Source organism: Coffea arabica, chromosome 5e (assembly GCF_036785885.1).
Source record: "Coffea arabica cultivar ET-39 chromosome 5e, Coffea Arabica ET-39 HiFi, whole genome shotgun sequence".
In the NCBI taxonomy this organism is placed as follows: Eukaryota; Viridiplantae; Streptophyta; class Magnoliopsida; order Gentianales; family Rubiaceae; genus Coffea; species Coffea arabica.
In genome coordinates this window covers 44145480-44164880 of record NC_092318.1, presented here as the reverse complement: position 1 = coordinate 44164880, position 19401 = coordinate 44145480, and the positions used below count along the sequence as shown (strand labels likewise).

The 19401-nt window shown below is 35.3% G+C and overlaps 1 protein-coding gene across 1 annotated transcript; it reads right to left on the bottom strand.

Moving 5' to 3' along the window:
* Positions 1–12618: 12618 nt before the first annotated feature.
* LOC113743723 (protein DETOXIFICATION 40) lies at positions 12619–18944 on the bottom strand. The gene is made up of 7 exons (XM_027271801.2): positions 18450–18944; positions 17707–18338; positions 15693–15749; positions 14588–14826; positions 13509–13627; positions 13294–13380; positions 12619–12970 (listed from the first exon to the last, which is right to left on the bottom strand). Exons 1-7 carry the CDS (start codon positions 18750–18752, stop codon positions 12902–12904), a joined length of 1506 nt encoding a protein of 501 aa, XP_027127602.1. The 5' UTR covers positions 18753–18944; the 3' UTR covers positions 12619–12901.
* Positions 18945–19401: the final 457 nt, after the last annotated feature.

The window sequence follows — 19401 nt, the reverse complement described above, 5'->3', positions numbered from 1 at the left end:
ATTTTTAGATTTAGTTGTCAGATTTGGAACTAGTTAAATCTATCTCAACAGATCTCTGTATTAATATCAGAGTTTGAAGTAGCTAATTACCAAATTTAATGATTGAAGCAAACACATATGTTTTTGGAACTACAAGTGTTACATCTGGTTTTTTTTTAGTACTGTCAGCACTTATAGTGTAATTTTTATTAATTTTCTAGATCTGTAATATTTGATCTTCAAATCTATTGTATCTGTGGATGGTGTGAGATAATTTCAGCAATCAGTAGTACATATTTCGTTGATGTTGTACAAGCAATTACGAAAAAAATACTAAAAATCTAAAAGATGTTAACCATGTGGTCATTAACAATAAAATTGCTTCATCCAATGGATGCTACCTTTGAGATGGTCCCATTAACAATCCTAGATTCCTATCTTTCTTGGCATAATGTGGAAAATTGAAATATTCTAACTTAATACAGCAAAATGTCACCGCTTTCGAGCGGCAATCAATTCAATTGTTTTGTCATTGTGATGTCAGTGCAGATACAGTAGTCCTATTATAATCAAGACAGGAGATTCCACAGCTATTTACATGAAAAATTATCAGATTGATCAGCTGTTTACATTGAAAAAAAGTTATCAGATATTCAGATCCTTGCCGGCAAGAGAACAAGGCATACATGTGGAGATCATATGTACACTAAGGGCACTGGATGGCCTCACTAGCCCACAAGAAATTGTAAGATCTCCATGGGAGAATTATTTATTGTTTGTGATTTGCCTTAGTTTAAAGAAACACATTTTGTCCTCACTGATATCAAACAATAATAGATAAAGAAAATTGATGGAACCTTTAAAATAAAAGTACAAAAGAAAGAAGCATGGATTAAAGATTCATGCTCATGCCTTTTTTTTTTTTAATATGTTGCGGACTGATTCAATTTTCAGTTTAGAAAGTTCATTGAGCACGTTTGATAATTGAATCTAATATCAAATAGGTAGAAAGAGAAATTTTGACTTTCCCAATGGAAGTGTTTAGTAACTTGATTTGCTTTTCTTTCATTCTTATAAACTTGTAACTTATTGACTAGGATTTGTAAGAAATTTAAACTTCAAATTGTGCAATTAAAATAACATGACTTAGACTGGTTTTCATGGGCGTCAGGCCTACAAGATTGTGTTTGAAATTTTCACTTTCAATCGTGAGATAAATACTGCCCCTCCTAAACAAATTATCTGGAATTAACTCTATTATGATTTATGATTGAAGAATTCTATCCACAAACTCAAGAACTAGTCAGTTTGGAAAGATTCACGATAATGTGTACCAGCATAAAACGCAATCAACATAGTTTTATCCTAAGGACTCAACTCACCTTTTTTGTTCGTGATCGATTCTTAGTTTTTTTCTTTTTTGTGCGGATGTTATACAAACACCATATGGTAAATAATTAAGAGAATCTGGTAAATATAAATAAAAGATACAAATGATACAGACAAGCCAGTTAAAAGAAAAAAAGGCCGAGGAGATATCGCTTTAGTGACTAAAGTTGAAGTCGATTTAATGGTTCTAAATTCAAATCTCCCTTTGCCGCTTCTCCATTCATGAATCCTATCATTTTTCTACTAGAACAAAAAACAGTAAAAAAAAAAATCTAGCAAAAAATGAAAAAGGAAAAAGAATTACGAAAAGCTATATAAATCTTGAGTTTCCATGACTTAAGTTGAGATCTCTGGGAAAATCTTGATTTAGTGGCTAAAGTTGAGATCTTATGACTTAAAATCTTGAGTTCAAATCTCCCTTCTTTCTCCCATCTCTTAAATCCCACCGATCCCTAGTAAGGGGAAAAAAAAAGCTACATTATCATTGTCCAATATGAACAATTAAGAAAAACCTAATAGCTCATTCAATGAAGGCAGCTTCTGATGACATTGGTTATTCCGCATTAGAGCATAGCAAAAGTTTATACCACATCATCAGCATGCCATAATTTAATTGAGATCATACAGAGAAGTCCAACGACAACTATCACAGAGAATCTTTGTTGCTGACCAAGAAGCAGGGAATAAGGTTACCTAATACCTTTAATCCAACACGAGCCTGAGATGTAGATCCAAATAGAGTATTAGGAAAAAGAAAGTTTGGTCTACATAAAACTAAGAAAGTCTCAAGGAACGTTTCAGAAACGGTTTTTTTAGGTGTTACTGATAGGGTATAATTTGTTAGTATTTTTATTATTAATTTTTCCTTCTATCCCTGACAAATATTGTGTTAATTGCTGATATTTACTCATATTTGGTATTTGGAATCAATTTCAGGAATGAAGCAGAAAACTACCAAAAAGGAGGGATTTTGTGAAAAATATGGAGACTTCTAAGGGCTTCAATCCTTGGGCCCTTGAATTGGTGGGGGACCACAAGCTAGTGAAAGGCATTTGGTCATTTGGGCTTCAAAGAAAGCAACGTAGAGAGACTTGGAACAAGAAATACTTGGGAGGCTTTGTCCACATGTGTGGGGACCACCTAGATAGTTTTTAGTCATCTTTCTTTTGTTGCTTTAAAAGGGGACAACGTACAGAAGCAAAAGATATCTAGGGCTTTAGTTTTAGTTTAGTTTTAGTTTTCTTTTCTTTCTTTCCTTAGACTGGCCTCTGACACACGCCAGGTGTTCGACAATATTCCCCAACGGGGAGATTTTCTCATGAGGCGTGGTTAAGCTTTTCTAGTCAAGGGGACAACTAAAGATTTGGTTCAACAATTACTGTGAGATCTAATTTATTTTAATTGCTTCCTTAATTTATTGGTATTTATATGTTTCCTGCTTTTAATTGCTATAGCTCGTGTGAGTGATTGAATAGATGCGCAATATTTAATTATTCATATAGGCTATTTTGCTAAATAGGGATAATTGAATCCGTAATTGTTCGTTATCTCTATCTTAGTAGCAACTGGCGTAATTGGGTTTATGTCAGGAGAGCATACGATCTAGTTTAAACAAACCCTCGTAGCGTGTTTGTTAGTTAGGATTGTGCCTTTCTAATTATTAATGCAATTTAGAAATTAAATCCTACGGTCGTACTTAGGGTTGTTTTTGGGTTAGAAAAATAGCTAACGGTCGTACCTTAGCTATCGAGAAATTAAGGAAGGGTTGGTTGTTTATCGCGTGCATGACAACTATAACTAATCTATTAATAAATGTGGAATTATCTGTGAATCAATGATCAGTGCATGAACCATTTCTGATGTGTACCCTTGGCTAGAGTTTCCCCAATCATTTCTTTTAATTAATTATTTTCTGCAGTTAATTTATTTAGTTAGCATTTAATCCAAAACCCCCCATACTTTGGACTTTAGAAGAAACAAATTATCCCCAGTCCCTGTGGATTCGACCCTACTCACCGCTATATACAAAATCTGTATTTTTTTCGAGTAGGTATTTATTATTGTACAGGTTCGGCACCTGTCAATTTTTGGCGCCGTTACCGGGGACTGGTGTCTGATTAATTTGTTTCCTTTTGAGTTCATTTTGTTTTCATTTTTAATTTATTTTTCTCTTATTTTTTTTTATATAGTTTATGGCTTCTAACACTCCGTTTTTTGGTGATATAATGGATTTTGTTTCCAGGGAAGGCGATGAGACTAGTTTTTTTGCTAAGTCTGCATATGCAGATGCACTAAACTCTATTAGAGAAAGAATGGCTGCTGCAACCTGTAAAATTTGTTATGCCAGGGATCATTCAACCGGTATGTGCCCCGAATATCAAGATAATCTGAGTGTCCCACTCAATAATTATGGAGATTTTTCACCCTGGTCTCAAACGTGGTATAACTCTAATCCAAACGGGTATGATCAAGGATGGTGGGATAACTCCAGTTATAATTATACAACAGGGCCAATGAATTTTCAGCAGTATGAGTCTCAAGAATCATCATCTATGTCAGGTATGTCTCTTGAAGAAATAGTTGAATCAATAGCTATTAATACATATCAATTCCAACAGGAGACACAAAGGAGAAATGAGATGATGAAGGAGGCAATGAGTAATCTGGAAGATCAAATGTGTCTATTGACATCCAGAATAAATCGATTGGTTTCTCAATTTGAAGAATTGCCCTCGAAAACCATTGTTGATTTTGAAGAAAATGAGAGTGCAATTTGCCTGACTAGTGATGAGGAGCTGCAAGATTTTCAAGAAGAGAGATGTACAGATGCAGTTGAAAAAGAAGCCGAAAAGGAAGAAATGGAACCCCAACCGCAACCCATTCAAGTGAAAGAATCCAGTGAAGAATCATCAAATGTGGTGACACCATCTCCATTCCCTAACCCGCATTTTCTTAACTCTGACTCTATGATTTCTGTTAATGAGATTGATTTTGTTATACCGGAAGTTCTTGAGTCTCATGGCAGGAATAAGTTAAGAGTGGAGATTGCAAAATATCTTGAACCAATGAATGCGTGTGATGGAGGAGTGAGTGGAGAATGCAGATCATTGTTGACTTATTTGGCGCCCTCAACTAGTCCATGGAAGACCGTAGCTCGTGTGCTCAAAGATTACTCCATCTATGAAGGTTACCAGGATCACATTGAAGATGAAGCATTGAAGCGAGCTACAAGATTTTATCCTCCATGAACAAGACATAACAATGTCTAGCCAAAGACATTAAAGAAAGGCGCTTTTTGGGAGGCAACCCAAATATTTGTTTCATTATTTTTAGTTGTTCAATTCTTTCGTTCTGTTGTTTCTCATTTGGATAGTAGTTGGTCTTGATATTTTTCTCCACTGTGATCAGGAAGTGAAATCTTGGCGTGCCCACGCAGTGTTTAGGTCTCCTGAGATCAGAGGACGAACACCAATCTTGGCGTGCCCACGCGGTGTTTGGGTCTCTTGAGGTCAGTGGATGTTTTGTAATTTTGGCATGCCCACGCGGTGTTTGACGACCCAAAACATGAAAAAAAAAAGTTTCAAAATTTCACATTGAGAAAATTCAAAAATTCAAAAGGCATTTTTCTTTTTCTTCAAAAATTCAAATTTTGGAATTTCAAATTCAGGAAAAAATCTGAAAAAAAAAAACATTGAGAAAAAAAAACCAAAAAGAAAAAAAAATTAAGAATCCAAAGAAAAAAAAAACTATTTTTTTTTTCTTTTTCTCTCTTTCTTTCTTCTTTTTCTTTCTTTCTTTCTCTTTTATTCCTCTTCTTCCCCGCTTCTTTCTTCTTCTCCTTTTCTTTTCTTCTTTGACCGAGACCCAAGCCGCAGCGCGCCGCACGCCGCCTGAGCCCAACGCTGCCGCGCCCTCGCGCGCAGCCTCCCCTGCGCGACCTCCACCAGCTCCACTCTCTTGACCACCTCCACCTCAGCTCAATCTCATCCATCGCCAAATCCACGCCGCACGCCGCCCGTGAGCCAAGCCGACAGCGAGCAGCCCAGCCCGCGCCGCTGCTGCTCTCCACCAGCTTGCCGCCGCCTCTCCCTCAGCTCAGTCCGCCGCCAACAGCCTCCATCAGCTTGCGACCGCCGCGGTACCGCCACCCTCCACCACGAGCAGCTTCATCTCGCGGCCAGGAGCTGCCGCGAGCCCTACAGCGCCGTGCCAGCTTGCAGCTCGGCCCACGTCAATCGTCCGCCCCCGTTGCCGCTGCCTCTACATCAGCACCACCACCTAAGCCGCACGCGACTCCTGCTTCTGCCGGCCTCTCCTGCAACCGCGCACATCTCCTCCATTGCCGCGCGTCACCACCTGCCCAAAATTGGCAGGTGGAGGTATTCGAATTTTCACCTTGATTTGTATTTCTCTAGTCCTTAAATTGCTGGAATTTGCGTTTTTGTTTCTTGGGCTTCTTGTTGGAAAACAGCAGGCAGTGATTTTAGACATTTTCTGGGGCTAATTGTGGGTAGAGTTGAGTTAAACTGCTGCGATATTTGGGGGTACTTTGGGGGTGGGTTGACCATTGCTTCTGGCTTTAATTTTCGCTCATTTTGGTGCTGTTTGGGTGTTCGAATCTATTTTGTTCACTGGATTGGTTATTCGCTTTAATTTCTCCCTAGGCACTCACCAGTGGTACTGGTGATGGTAGTTGTTTAACATCTGATAATCCTGTGTTCTGGATTGCCTAATTAAGCGAGTTGTGCCTATTGGGCGTTTTTGGTTGAGTCGTTCCAGTCCACCCTGTGTTTGAGTTTCTTGATAGCTAATAGCAGAGGTGATTTTGGCATATTCTGGGGGTGCTTTTTGGACAGATTTGGGTCTAATTGCTACCATATGTGGGGATATTTTCTGATATTTGTTGAATTGTTGGCCGTCTGACCTTCCCTGTGTGTATACCAGTGGTACTGGTTGGAGTGTTTTGTTTACATTCATTGATTTTATGTGGTCGCCTGTTTGATTGCGAGCTAATAACCTTGTACTTCTGTTGTTGTTCGCATTTTGACCTGTGGTTGCTGAAATTGCCAATTTCTGGGGTCATTTGCTACTTTTCACAGGTCGGATTTCTTGTTGGATCCAAGAGGGTGATAATTTGGGCATTTTCTAGGGTCAATTTTGAGACAAAATTACGTTTATTTGCTGTTTCGTTTGGGGATATTTTCTGGCATCGATTACATTATTGAGTTGGCCATTTGCTTTAGTTTTTCCCTGTGACTCACCAGTGGTACTGGTTGAGATTTTTGGCCTATCGTTGTGGCTCCTAATTGAAGATTCTTGCTTATTTTAAAGTTTAAGTTCCTGTGATTGGGTTGCTGCCGTTGAATTTAATTCTTCCCTGTCTGTGCACCAGTGGTACTGGTTGCAGTGTTGCTTTCCATTTCTTAATCCTCTGTGCTGGACTGCCTATTCGATTCTTGAGTTTTGGTGCCTGAACTGTCTCTCGATTCTTACCATTAGTTGCTGGAATTGCTGGTTTCTTGGCCAAATTGCTAATTTTGAGCGTTTGACTTGGGTATTTGACTGTCCAACTGGTGACATTTGTTGCGTTTCACTCGCTTCAATCTATTGAATTCATTGCTCTGTTGGTATCCCTGTTGGTATCACTTGAGTTCTATTTTGCTAGTTTCTGTCTTGCGTCCTTTGAAGTGCCTTTGGTTGGGTATTTTCTGCGTTTGTTTGTTGAATTGGAGGGCTACTGTGCCACGTCCTTTGCTTATTGCTGTTGGTGGCATCTAATTGACTTGCTGGGAGTATTTTACCTATTGATTTCAATTGCTAAATCTTTAGAACATTTGTTGCGATTTTGGGTAGATTTGGGTTCATTTGTTGAGATTTGTTAATTTATTTAGACTCTATTACCGCTTCTAGTCTGTTTGATCGCCATATTCGTTGGAATTGACTGCGTTCAAGCACATTGTTGGACGTCCTCGGCCATTGATTGAAACTGCTGCATTGTCTGGAAATTTGCTGGTTTGAAGTTCTCTGTTGCACTCTAGTTCGCCTGGATCAAGACGCACGTCGGAGCTCTCCTTCCCTCTACAATCTTTCACTGCCGCGCACTACCGTAGCACCATTTTCACTCCACCGTTCCCACCTATTCCATAGCCGCCCGAGACCTTCCACCACGTATTCAGGGAAGTGTAGTTGTCCTATTCGCTTTCTTTACTTTATGATCTCCATTGAGGACAATGTCGGATTTAGGTGTGGGGGGGGAGAGCTGTGGTACAGCTGGTATTTCTGGTGTTCAGCTTTTAGTTTTTTTTCTTTTCCTTTATTTTCGTTGTTATTTGTTCTCCCTTTTCGTTTATTTTCTTTTCTTTTTTCTAGTGGTCAGCTCTTCTATGACTACCAAGTTTTGATGCTGGATTGTTGCCTCTAATTATGCTATTGCCAAGTTTTATTAATAAAAAGGTATCGAGTTGATGTGGTTGAGTTCAGGAACATCTCTTTGGTGAATATCAATAATTGCTTGATTTTTCTAATTTTTAGTTAACTTTTCTAGGCATAGGGAATGATTGTTGGCATTTTTCATGTGAATTGGTCCAATTATTAATTTTAGTTCTCCATGTTTGGAAATTTGAGGCTGGCTGCTGTTTTTTTTTGTGATATTTTCTAGTTATTGTGGTATGTTATCATAAATAAGAGGTGACTGTACTCTGCTAGTAGTTACTACTGAGTAACCGGGGATCTTCACCTAAAGTGTCGATTTTCGCGTCAAAAGGTAGTAGTTGCTATGAGTGCGTGGTCCTATAGCGATTGGAGCTGAGTAACCGGGCTCCTCCATCTATCAAATGTTGGAGTTCGCGTCAAAAGGTTCTAAGGGCTATAGACTAAGTCTTTTGTTCCTCAAAAAAAAAAAAAATAATAATAATAAAATAAAGATTGTGTTAGTATGTGAATAAGTCAGCTTGCCGGTTTGTGATCTTAATGTCGAGATTTTGGTTAATAGTTGGACCATTTGCTGATAAATGTGAGCAACCATTCCTTTTTCTTAGATTAGTTTGCTTTAAATTGGAGGAGTTGGTGGTTGAGAAGCTAACCGGAGTGATTTTTCTTGGATCTTAACTGTGATGCTTGATATATGTTTTTCTGGGTATCTTGGCAATATGATAGTTAGAGCAATAGCCATTGTCAAAATTTTGGTGTTCAATTGCTGTTCTTATGCTTGAGGGCAAGCATGATTCAGGTGTGGGGGGAATTGATAGGGTATAATTTGTTAGTATTTTTATTATTAATTTTTCCTTCTATCCCTGACAAATATTGTGTTAATTGCTGATATTTACTCATATTTGGTATTTGGAATCAATTTCAGGAATGAAGCAGAAAACTACCAAAAAGGAGGGATTTTGTGAAAAATATGGAGACTTCTAAGGGCTTCAATCCTTGGGCCCTTGAATTGGTGGGGGACCACAAGCTAGTGAAAGGCATTTGGTCATTTGGGCTTCAAAGAAAGCAACGTAGAGAGACTTGGAACAAGAAATACTTGGGAGGCTTTGTCCACATGTGTGGGGACCACCTAGATAGTTTTTAGTCATCTTTCTTTTGTTGCTTTAAAAGGGGACAACGTACAGAAGCAAAAGATATCTAGGGCTTTAGTTTTAGTTTAGTTTTAGTTTTCTTTTCTTTCTTTCCTTAGACTGGCCTCTGACACACGCCAGGTGTTCGACAATATTCCCCAACGGGGAGATTTTCTCATGAGGCGTGGTTAAGCTTTTCTAGTCAAGGGGACAACTAAAGATTTGGTTCAACAATTACTGTGAGATCTAATTTATTTTAATTGCTTCCTTAATTTATTGGTATTTATATGTTTCCTGCTTTTAATTGCTATAGCTCGTGTGAGTGATTGAATAGATGCGCAATATTTAATTATTCATATAGGCTATTTTGCTAAATAGGGATAATTGAATCCGTAATTGTTCGTTATCTCTATCTTAGTAGCAACTGGCGTAATTGGGTTTATGTCAGGAGAGCATACGATCTAGTTTAAACAAACCCTCGTAGCGTGTTTGTTAGTTAGGATTGGGCCTTTCTAATTATTAATACAATCTAGAAATTAAATCCTACGGTCGTACTTAGGGTTGTTTTTGGGTTAGAAAAATAGCTAACGGTCGTACCTTAGCTATCGAGAAATTAAGGAAGGGTTGGTTGTTTATCGCGTGCATGACAACTATAACTAATCTATTAATAAATGTGGAATTATCTGTGAATCAATGATCAGTGCATGAACCATTTCTGATGTGTACCCTTGGCTAGAGTTTCCCCAATCATTTCTTTTAATTAATTATTTTCTGCAGTTAATTTATTTAGTTAGCATTTAATCCAAAACCCCCCATACTTTGGACTTTAGAAGAAACAAATTATCCCCAGTCCCTGTGGATTCGACCCTACTCACCGCTATATACAAAATCTGTATTTTTTTCGAGTAGGTATTTATTATTGTACAGGTTCGGCACCTATCAGTTACAGTGTCTCCACGATTGTCATGACCGAGGCTGTCAAGAATCTTCTGAATCAATCAATCCCACGCTAGTAACGCATCCGTGGCGGGTGTACGTGAATCTTACAAGCATGTACATTTCTTGTAGTAGGCTCCTTTGGTTACCTTGGTTTGTAAAGGGATAATTTCAGCAACCTCCACTAGCATGCTTTAGGTTTTCAAAATCTCACATGTCTCTCTTAGATTGATATTTTTGTAATATTTTAGCCCTTTTGTAGGAAATGAAAGAAAGATAAAAAGTTTTGTTCTAATACTACCTTTATATTATCTTACTTATGAAGATTACAACAACAATAAAAAATAAAATAAGGTTAAAAAGTAAAAAGATGAGAATATCACCATTTATAAAAATAATAAAGAGTAATGTTTTAGATATACAATAACTGTTACCTAGTATAACAAATGATGTTTAATAAAAAAAGTATAGGATATTCCTAGATACAAATTTGATCAATAGATCACTTGTTCATTATTTTTTTAATTCTAACTTATTTATAATTTTTTTTCTATAAGTAAGATTTATATTACAAACCACATGTATGAAGAGATTACTTTAATTTTCATTAACACTCAAATTACATCATATATTAAAACGTATTTCCTAATAAAATTTCTTGACTTTCTTATAAGTGTATCACTAAATTTTTTAAGGTGTTAATTATAATTACTTACCAAAATCCTTCTAAGTAGTTGACTTTGACAAAATTTAATTTATCTATGCCTTTTGCTGTCCCACTAACATCTCAATACAAAGAAATATGGATCAATTTTGGATTATGATCTAGTTTTTTTTATCTACATTTGTGGATTAAATTTTTTTTTGTTTTGGCTTTTCGGTTAAATAGTGATTAAGAGTGCAAGGATAATATTTTCAATTTGTAACCTTTGATAAGATATTTAGTCTTGTCAAACTTATAGATGAAGTAAGTGAAATTCTAAAAATCTCAAGAAAACTAAGTGATATCATGCGAAATCTCATGGGAGGTTTTCGAAATTATCCCTTTGTAAACTCTAATTAGTAGTTTTATCATTTATGTATTATTGTATTATCATTCGTACCATAAAAAAAAGAAGATATCTTATAGGTAATGCGTGACCTAGTTACACCATATTAGGCAAGTTAGTGATGGTTCACTTGAACCATGATATTGTTGATATTTGTAGTATTAATTGCCAAAACAAAATTTGATGAAATTGCTAACTTAGCTTTTCTCAAGTCAAGATTGCATATGGACTTTCACACCTATTCAAATCTAAGTTGTGACTATATCATTTGCCGATCATAAAACAAGCTCCATATGAGCAATAGCATTTTGGACCTCTTTCAAAGGGTACCCAATAGTCATTCATAATTACATTTAATTTACATACTACTTTTTTGTTTCTCCCATCCCTTCTTACACATTTCTACCTTCAATTGTCAGGTACGAAATTCAAACTTTAAATCTAACGCTGGAAAACTCTTAAGAGTCCTCCAAATCAGCCTTAGTGATTAATTTACATACGACTTGTTATTTTAGTAGGTATAAAGCACTAGCAACTAAGTGAATTCAACTTTCAATATTTTAAAATTTTCAGTTTTTGATCTCCTGTTAATTATTCAAAAGCGAAATGGTAATTTCATATAGACTATTAGCTTGAGTTGGTTTCATTGGAGAAGAGACGGTGTTTTTCTTCCTTATTGGTCATTTCGATCATCTAAGTGCAAATGAATGCCAAAATGGATTCTGCATTGTGTATTAAAGCAATTGCGTCAATTATTTGGTTCAAACAAAGTGAGTAGAGAAACTTTTTTTGTTTTGATAAAAACCATGATTTCATTCATCAAATTTGCACAGACGGTAGAAAATACATTATCAAACATGTCATAAAAATAACAAATTTGAAGGATCTACAGATACATCAAATTTGAAAAATTACAAAAATAATTTCTAATATAATCCAAATGATTTCAATCTTTACAATCCAATGAACATTTGTGCATGTCTTTTCTTGCCAAATCTACTGCTTAACTGTTTCAATCCCTTATATGACATTGAGATTTGACAAAATAGACTCAACAATTGCAAATCTGACAAATAGATTTGAAAAAACTGAGATTAGACAAAGAAAAACAGAACAAAAGGTATAAAATTAAGAAAAAAAAACTCTCACTAAGAACCTAAAAGAGAAAATTTTCTCATTAGAAAAACTCTAAAAGAAAAGAAATATCTCATTAAGAAACCCTAGTAGAGAATAACATTGTCAATGGAAATTTTTTGGAGAGACTTTGTTGTCTATGAACATAAAAAGAAATCATTAGGAGGAGAGAGGGAGATGAAATGGTCTCCCTCTTCCATTTTTTTTTCTGACAACAATAACATTTATATAATCTAATCTATTATATTTTACAGGGAGAGAGAACCTAAAGAGACTGTGTAAAAGTTTAGTAGATATATAGATTTGACTAGACCAAAGGGATGTTCTGACACCCCCTTTAAATTTTTTTGACTATAGGTAAAATTCGAATCTCTGACCTACAGTCCAAAGAGAGACTTAGTTTCTTTTTAGTGACCAGAGAGACTTAGTTTCTTTTTAGTGGTCACTGAACCAAAACTCTGTGGTTAAATGGCCTCCCTCTTCCAATGGAGTAAAGTGTTAGTTTGTTTGAGAAGAACGGAGGAAGTTAGAAGACAGAGAATTTAGAGAGAGAGTTTTGACTATAAAGTGAGTAGAGAAACCTAATTGTCGTTTCAGCATAACTTTAGCAACCAAAGGTGACCCTAAACCAACATTGGGAACCGAACGTAGAATAATTCCTTTTCAAGGTGCACAACATTCAATTATGCAGGAGAACTGGCTTAGGTAATCTACCATTAAATTAATGGTCAACAAATCATCAATTTTAAGTTTCTCTAAATCTTTTCCTTTCCTCTTTCTCCCCATTTCTCTTTGATTGATGACTGCTGCCCACAATATAAATTGAGTTGAAGCCCTTGCTATTCTGGGCTTGTTTTAATCCTTGATAAGAGCTTCTTTCTTCTCATCTTCCCATTTGTCTAGTCTCCTCAAAGCTGCTTCAACCTGCAAATTAATACAAATGACGGCATCAAGAACCTTAATTTATTATGTCCCTTACTAATTTGACCTCAAAAACTTCCACGATCACAATTTAGATGAGGTGAAGAAGACAGTTGCCAAAAGTGAACGTGGAATAGGTTTTTGAGTGTAGTTAAAGAAATTTTTCATGTTAATTGTCACATTCGTTTTAAATCATTATGCATTTTCAAGTCATTTTTATTGTCATATGAAATCAGACTAATATTTTCAATTTAGGTTAAGGAACAAAAATAAAAATAAAAAATAGCTGAATAAGATTTACAATAAATGATGGTGGGATTTTTTACCTCCTTAATCCAATCTGTTCGAATTGTCACCCACAACAAGATAATTGTCTGCATTATGGTACCGCCCAACATGCCGGACCATAATCCCTACGTGGACGGAATAATGTAAGAAAATTTTGCAAAACATGGCCAAATTATAGGCACCCAAATTAATGTAGAACATGGAATATTAACCCTAAAACTTATTGTTGTCACGATGTCAAAGTTCAACGGACCTTAGCACCAAGTTGGAAGTAAAAGCCGAGTACAGAGCCCAATGGGACTCCGACTAAATAGTAACATCCCACATTCACGCATGCAACAAATGTTTGCCATCCACATCCAACAGCCACACCTTCATATTTGAGAAAAGAATGACAAGCATAATGAGTAGACTAGATACATAGCAAAAAGTGCAAACTACTTAGGCATATAATTACTTATCTAATTGCTACAAACATGTTCAGAAACATTAATTTCTAATCAAAATAGTTAGGCCTTATTTGATAATCCAATTCAACACTTAAATTTAATAGATTTAGATTTTAATATGTTTAAACATGTTTAATAACTAAAAATAGAACGTCTTAATTAATTAAATAATTTTGAATTATTTAGGCAAAATTTACTCAAAACAATAAGTAATAAGTTGTTTACTTTGTCACTTAATACAGAATATGCATAAATGTTAAGATTTTAGTAGTTAACAATTAGCAACTTAACAGATCCAGATTTCAAATTTCAGTTTTATTAAATACACCTTGATTTGTTGTTTTCATGCGCTCTAGATCCTTTTTGACCTCATTACATTAAATCTCTAATCATGCTGGAGCTAGTCTTTTAATTTCAGTTTAGAGAACAAATTGGTCTAATTGAAACAAGTTGGCTTCCCCATGAGTTTTTCAACAATTTTTTTTTAATTCTTAGAAGAAATTGTAAGTTTACAAATGGGAAAAGATTGTAATGGCATCAACTAAAATAATGAATAAAAAAATTTTCTTGATTTCTTGTGCATATATATGATATTTTTTTCTATTAGTGTCTTAAGGGTACGTAATAAATTGACTAAAAAATGTGGTATATTATTAAGCTCTGAAATTACCACCCACTCTATAGATTTTAATACTTTTGAAGAAGAAATTTACTCTCGAAAAAAAAAATTCTTATTGTACGTCCTTAAGGCACCAATAGACAAACCTATGTATGATTTATAAACTTATGCAAAATCAAGCAAAGAAAGTCACTAAATAGGTTGATCAAAAGACAAAAAACAAAAAAACTTAAGTTTAATCACTTGAATTAACTTGTTACTTACCTGACAAGACTGGTTGGATGCCATTAAGAACAACAGTGAAAGCCAGAAGTGGGGAAAGATCAGAGACAGCATCTGCAACTACTTCACCTTCTGTGAATGCATAGCTCATGACCCGGCGCAGCGCAAGGATGATAACTGCGGCAATCACAGAAATTATGAAAGAGGCCACATTCACAACTGCCACTGAAAATGCTGCTGATTTTGGATGCCCTGCTCCAAGTTCATTGCTAACTCTCACACTGGTAATTATTTCAGAATCTCCATTAGTCCAAATTATATACTACAACCCACATGAATAAGAAATTGTTGGACACTTTATTTAATTAAATTTTCTGTCAGGACAATCGGTCCATATTGTAAACAAAGATAAAGATACCTAGCTACAACAGTAAAATGACAATCGTGATAGGTAATTTATTATGTGAGTCAATTTTAATAAAAAATATGTCTTCCAATAATCTAAGACCTCTTTAGCTTAATTTGACATAATCTTATATGCGATTAATTTTTACAAGATGCTATAAATTTTTTGTAGTATTCAAATTAGGATGAATTTACAAGCCCTATTGGGAATACCAACTCACATAAATGAGCACAATTGCTCCAATCCAATTATGAAATGTTCTTATTTAAAAACATGATCCTACTTGGAATTGGCCTTTTCACGCTGTTCCCAGATATTAATTAATTCTTTCGAAGTTAGGTAAGATTATTTGGAATATTATTTAAAATAATTACTATAGCACTTTTTGCATGTAATGTATGTGAGAAAAAGATGATTAGGAAGATAAAAAGGTATGTTGAAAAATGTATTTGTTATGTAACCAAATAAATTTTTTGCAAATAATTCCCATCCAGATACAAAGCAATCAATCCTATTATAGAAGAATTTTCTCATGATTTACACATGCTTTTATCGTTTTGCAAACTTAAAATGCAATAATAAAATAAACAAATTCCTGTTCTCTTTTGAGAAATTACCAACTAGAATTATTAGAAAAGATTTTTTTCTTCTTTCATTTTTACTTCTTCCTCATGTTCTAAACCATATATAACAATAAGTACGTACTAAACAATTATCGAGATTTCAAAATCAAAGACCAACCTCGCTGCTGCATTAAATCCAATTGAGATCATAAATACCCATCCAGCAATTGTCGTGCTGCAACAAATCTCAGCAAATTTCATTTCGATCATAGAATTGGCCATTAATAAACATATGCAAGTATTAATACAGCATGCAACATTAGCATATTTCCCAACATAAGAAAAAATAGAAAAACTTTTTGCCTGTTGAATTTATCGAGAAGCAAGAAAGTTCTTTAACCAATAATCCCTGCATTCCATTTTTCACTGTACAATAATTTCTTCATGTGAAGTCAAATTCAATGCCTATTGTAGCCCATCAAAGATTTGAAGAAACAATCATAATTAGAAGCAAACATAGCAGTAAGGAAAATGGGGGCCTAACTTTTTTGTTTATTTTTATTTTTTAACTTTTTGTGGAACCCGTGGGTCTATCAACATTTTAGTCATTGTCTAAGAAGTAGTATAATAACTAGTAAAAAGTTTAAAATTCTGTGCAATTTTTTTGTACCCCACTATTTCTGAGACAGCTATATATTGCCACAGAACTTTTTGCTAAAAGAAAAGGAAAAGAGAAAGGAAAATTTCAGAGCTCAGGGTAATTTGACTGTCTAGCACATGCAGTTCTGAAATCTGCCATAGATTTTCTTTTCGTTGGAAAGTGTCGAAACCAGGACAATTATGTTGCTTCTTGCAACCGTTCCTGAAGATTCATTATCAAGATTTGGCAAAAAAAAAATGTGAAGTCTAGATTGCATTTTATATATTATTTTTTACACCATATGTGAAGTTCACAAAATTGTGTTCTATAATTACACATTGTTAAAAGTACATTTCATCATGTACATACAAAATAATATCTTATACATTTTGCACAAAATCTCTCCAAACGATTTTCCTTACAACCGTTTGAGCCTGTGTCCCTGAAACCAAACTTTAGCACATGGCTATTTTTGGATTCCAATTCTCATTTTATTTCTATTTTTCAAATTCTACCCGTCTCCTGTTGAGAAAAATTAATGACGAAAACACTATCAATGACCTTGTTAACGCTACAAATAATGACAAATGGCTCACCAACTTTTGCAAGTAATCAATACACATAGTAAGTGTTAGGAAATTGGCTTAATTTCTTTTAGTCAAGATCCTTATTTGGTGTGGAAAGTAACTAGTTTCCTACTTGATTTCAGTTACTTGAAGTAGTGGTTAAGTAAAGTCCTATTTAGCTAGAATTAGATGTTATTTCCTCCTGTATATGAGTTTAGGAATTAGTATTGGTTTCCAATTTTTATTTGGTTTTTGGCCAAGTAATGTTCTCTATAAATAGGGTTGGCATACTACAAAGATACACAAGAAAGGAGTGAGAAAGTTCTTAGTGGGTGTAAGGGTTATATAATATATAGTTGGGGCTTGAGAATCAAGTTGTAATCTTGTGATGTTTTTCCTCTCATAATAAGAATAAGTTTCTCTCTTCATGGACGTAGACTTGGTGATTAAGCCGAATCACGTTAATTCTTGTGTGTTGCTCATCATTCGTGCTAGATATTATTTTCTATTAAATTATTGGTCTTTTTCTTTTTCAAATAGTTGGCTTGATACCCTAACGGTAAGAAACTATGACTGCGCATTCGAAATAATTCGAATACAAGATCAAACATTTTAAATATGTTAATTGTCCAACTTAAGCTAGGGTAGAACTTAATTTCTTAAAGTGGCAATAGTATACTAAACTTGGAATTTAGTTAAGATAATAGCATTTCTACTTTGTACTGTTTGTCCAGTAGTCATGCAGTATTGGCCGACCAAAAGGAACTTTTTTTTTGCTGTTTATTCATAAACTCAAAAGCTGGGGCATGCAATTATTGCAACAAGTTACTTATCACAGTCTGTTCAAGAAAAACGGAAAAACCCAAACTCCTAGCAAAATCTTGCAAATCCTACCTTTTCAGTCCCAAACGTTTGTCATTTTCTTCAAATTAAAATTCTCCCTAAAAAAAAAACAAATAAAAAAATGAACTTAGTTTTGAGCTTACCAAATGGACAGAGCATCCAGAGCCAATTCAGGATTAGGAAGCAAACCAGCCAATAAAACAAGAATCTGAAAATACCAAGCCTCCAAACACAACATAACTGCTGATGCTGCTGACAATTTGAAGAACCCCCAAAGACCACTAAAGGCTTGTAGAGTAAAACCAGTCCAGGTTCTCTTGCATTTTTCACTTTTCACTATGTAAATAAATTGTCCAATCACAATTATCCACCATGAAATGCTCAAAACAAGTGACGCACCCAATAAACCAAGCCCAATTTTGTAAACTGCAAGCCAACTCAATACAAGATGCAGGACTAATGTTGCTGTTGATATATATGCACTTGGTTGCACTATGCTTTGAGCTTGCATGAATTTTTGAATTGGGAAGTTTACTGCATAGCCAAAGATTTGTGGGATCAAACCATACACGAATAAAGCTGCTGCGGATGCAATATCTGGTGATTGGCCCAGAAATATAAGGATTGGCTTCGAGAAAACATAGATTATGGTCAGCAAAACACCAGTTAAGCTCAAGAGTACGGTTGATCTTTGAAGATATATGCCTAGCATCTCATACTTTTTTGCTCCAAATGCTTGTCCACATAGTGTTTCAACTGCGCTTCCCATTCCTAGCTGTTACACAAAACATCAAAAGAATACAATCATCAAAATCATGAGAAAACCAACTTCAAGAGAATGTAAAATAGCTTGGATTGACATAAAGATTCAGCTGTAATCAGATACCATGAGACCATAGGCAAAAATCTGAATCCCCGAGTTGCCAAGGGAAGCAGCAGCAAGTTCAAGATTGCCTAGATGCCCAGAGAAAATCTGTGTGGACATGGACATAAGGTAGTTGATCATGTAAACAATCACAGCTGGTGCTGCTAAGTGAAAAAGGAGCTTCATCTCAATCCAAGTCGCCGCCCGGTAACGTTGCAGCAATGGTTGTTCATTATCGCATAATATTTCTTCAAGCTCTGTGCTGATTTGAGTATTTGTTCTTGGCAGCAGTGGCTGACCAGCATCATTGGATGAAGAATCCATGAGTAAAATCAGAACTCTTCAGCCTACTAGCTGTTTGATCTCGTAGTTCAGGTGGTGGCGGTGGTCAGAAGGGGCGGAGCAGTGGGTGGTAATCCTGAAGAAATGGGGAGAAATTGAATGGTCTATTAGGATGGCCTGCTAGCTGCTGGCCGCTAGTGAAGAATTAATGATTGGCTGAGAGGATGTGAATTATCGTTAAAAATGAGGTTGGCCTGAGGGAATGGCGCCATATGTATGTGCTTATGTGGAAATTGGATTTTTTTTTTTTTTGTGTGAACACTGTTCTTTTTCCTTGTAATCACTAACTCCTAAGACAGTGAGAGTCCACATACATCAATAGATGAATTAAGGGGACCATGACAGAGCGTACTTCAGTTGTTTAGGTTAGTCTGCATTTTGTCTCATTGGGGGGTCAAAAGCTAGCACATATTTATGAACCAAGGAACTATTTTCTACAAAAGATAAGCAATTCAAGGGAAATTGAAAATTTTTATTTAGTCTACACCACATGTGTTAATTAAGAGAAGCATGACAAAGTATGCCATAGTTTAGATTGGATCGGGAGTCTCTGCAATTGTATGGTCGGACAGGTTTAATTTGAATTAAGATGTACGTAATTTATTCTGGGACATAATTTTTTCATAAAATT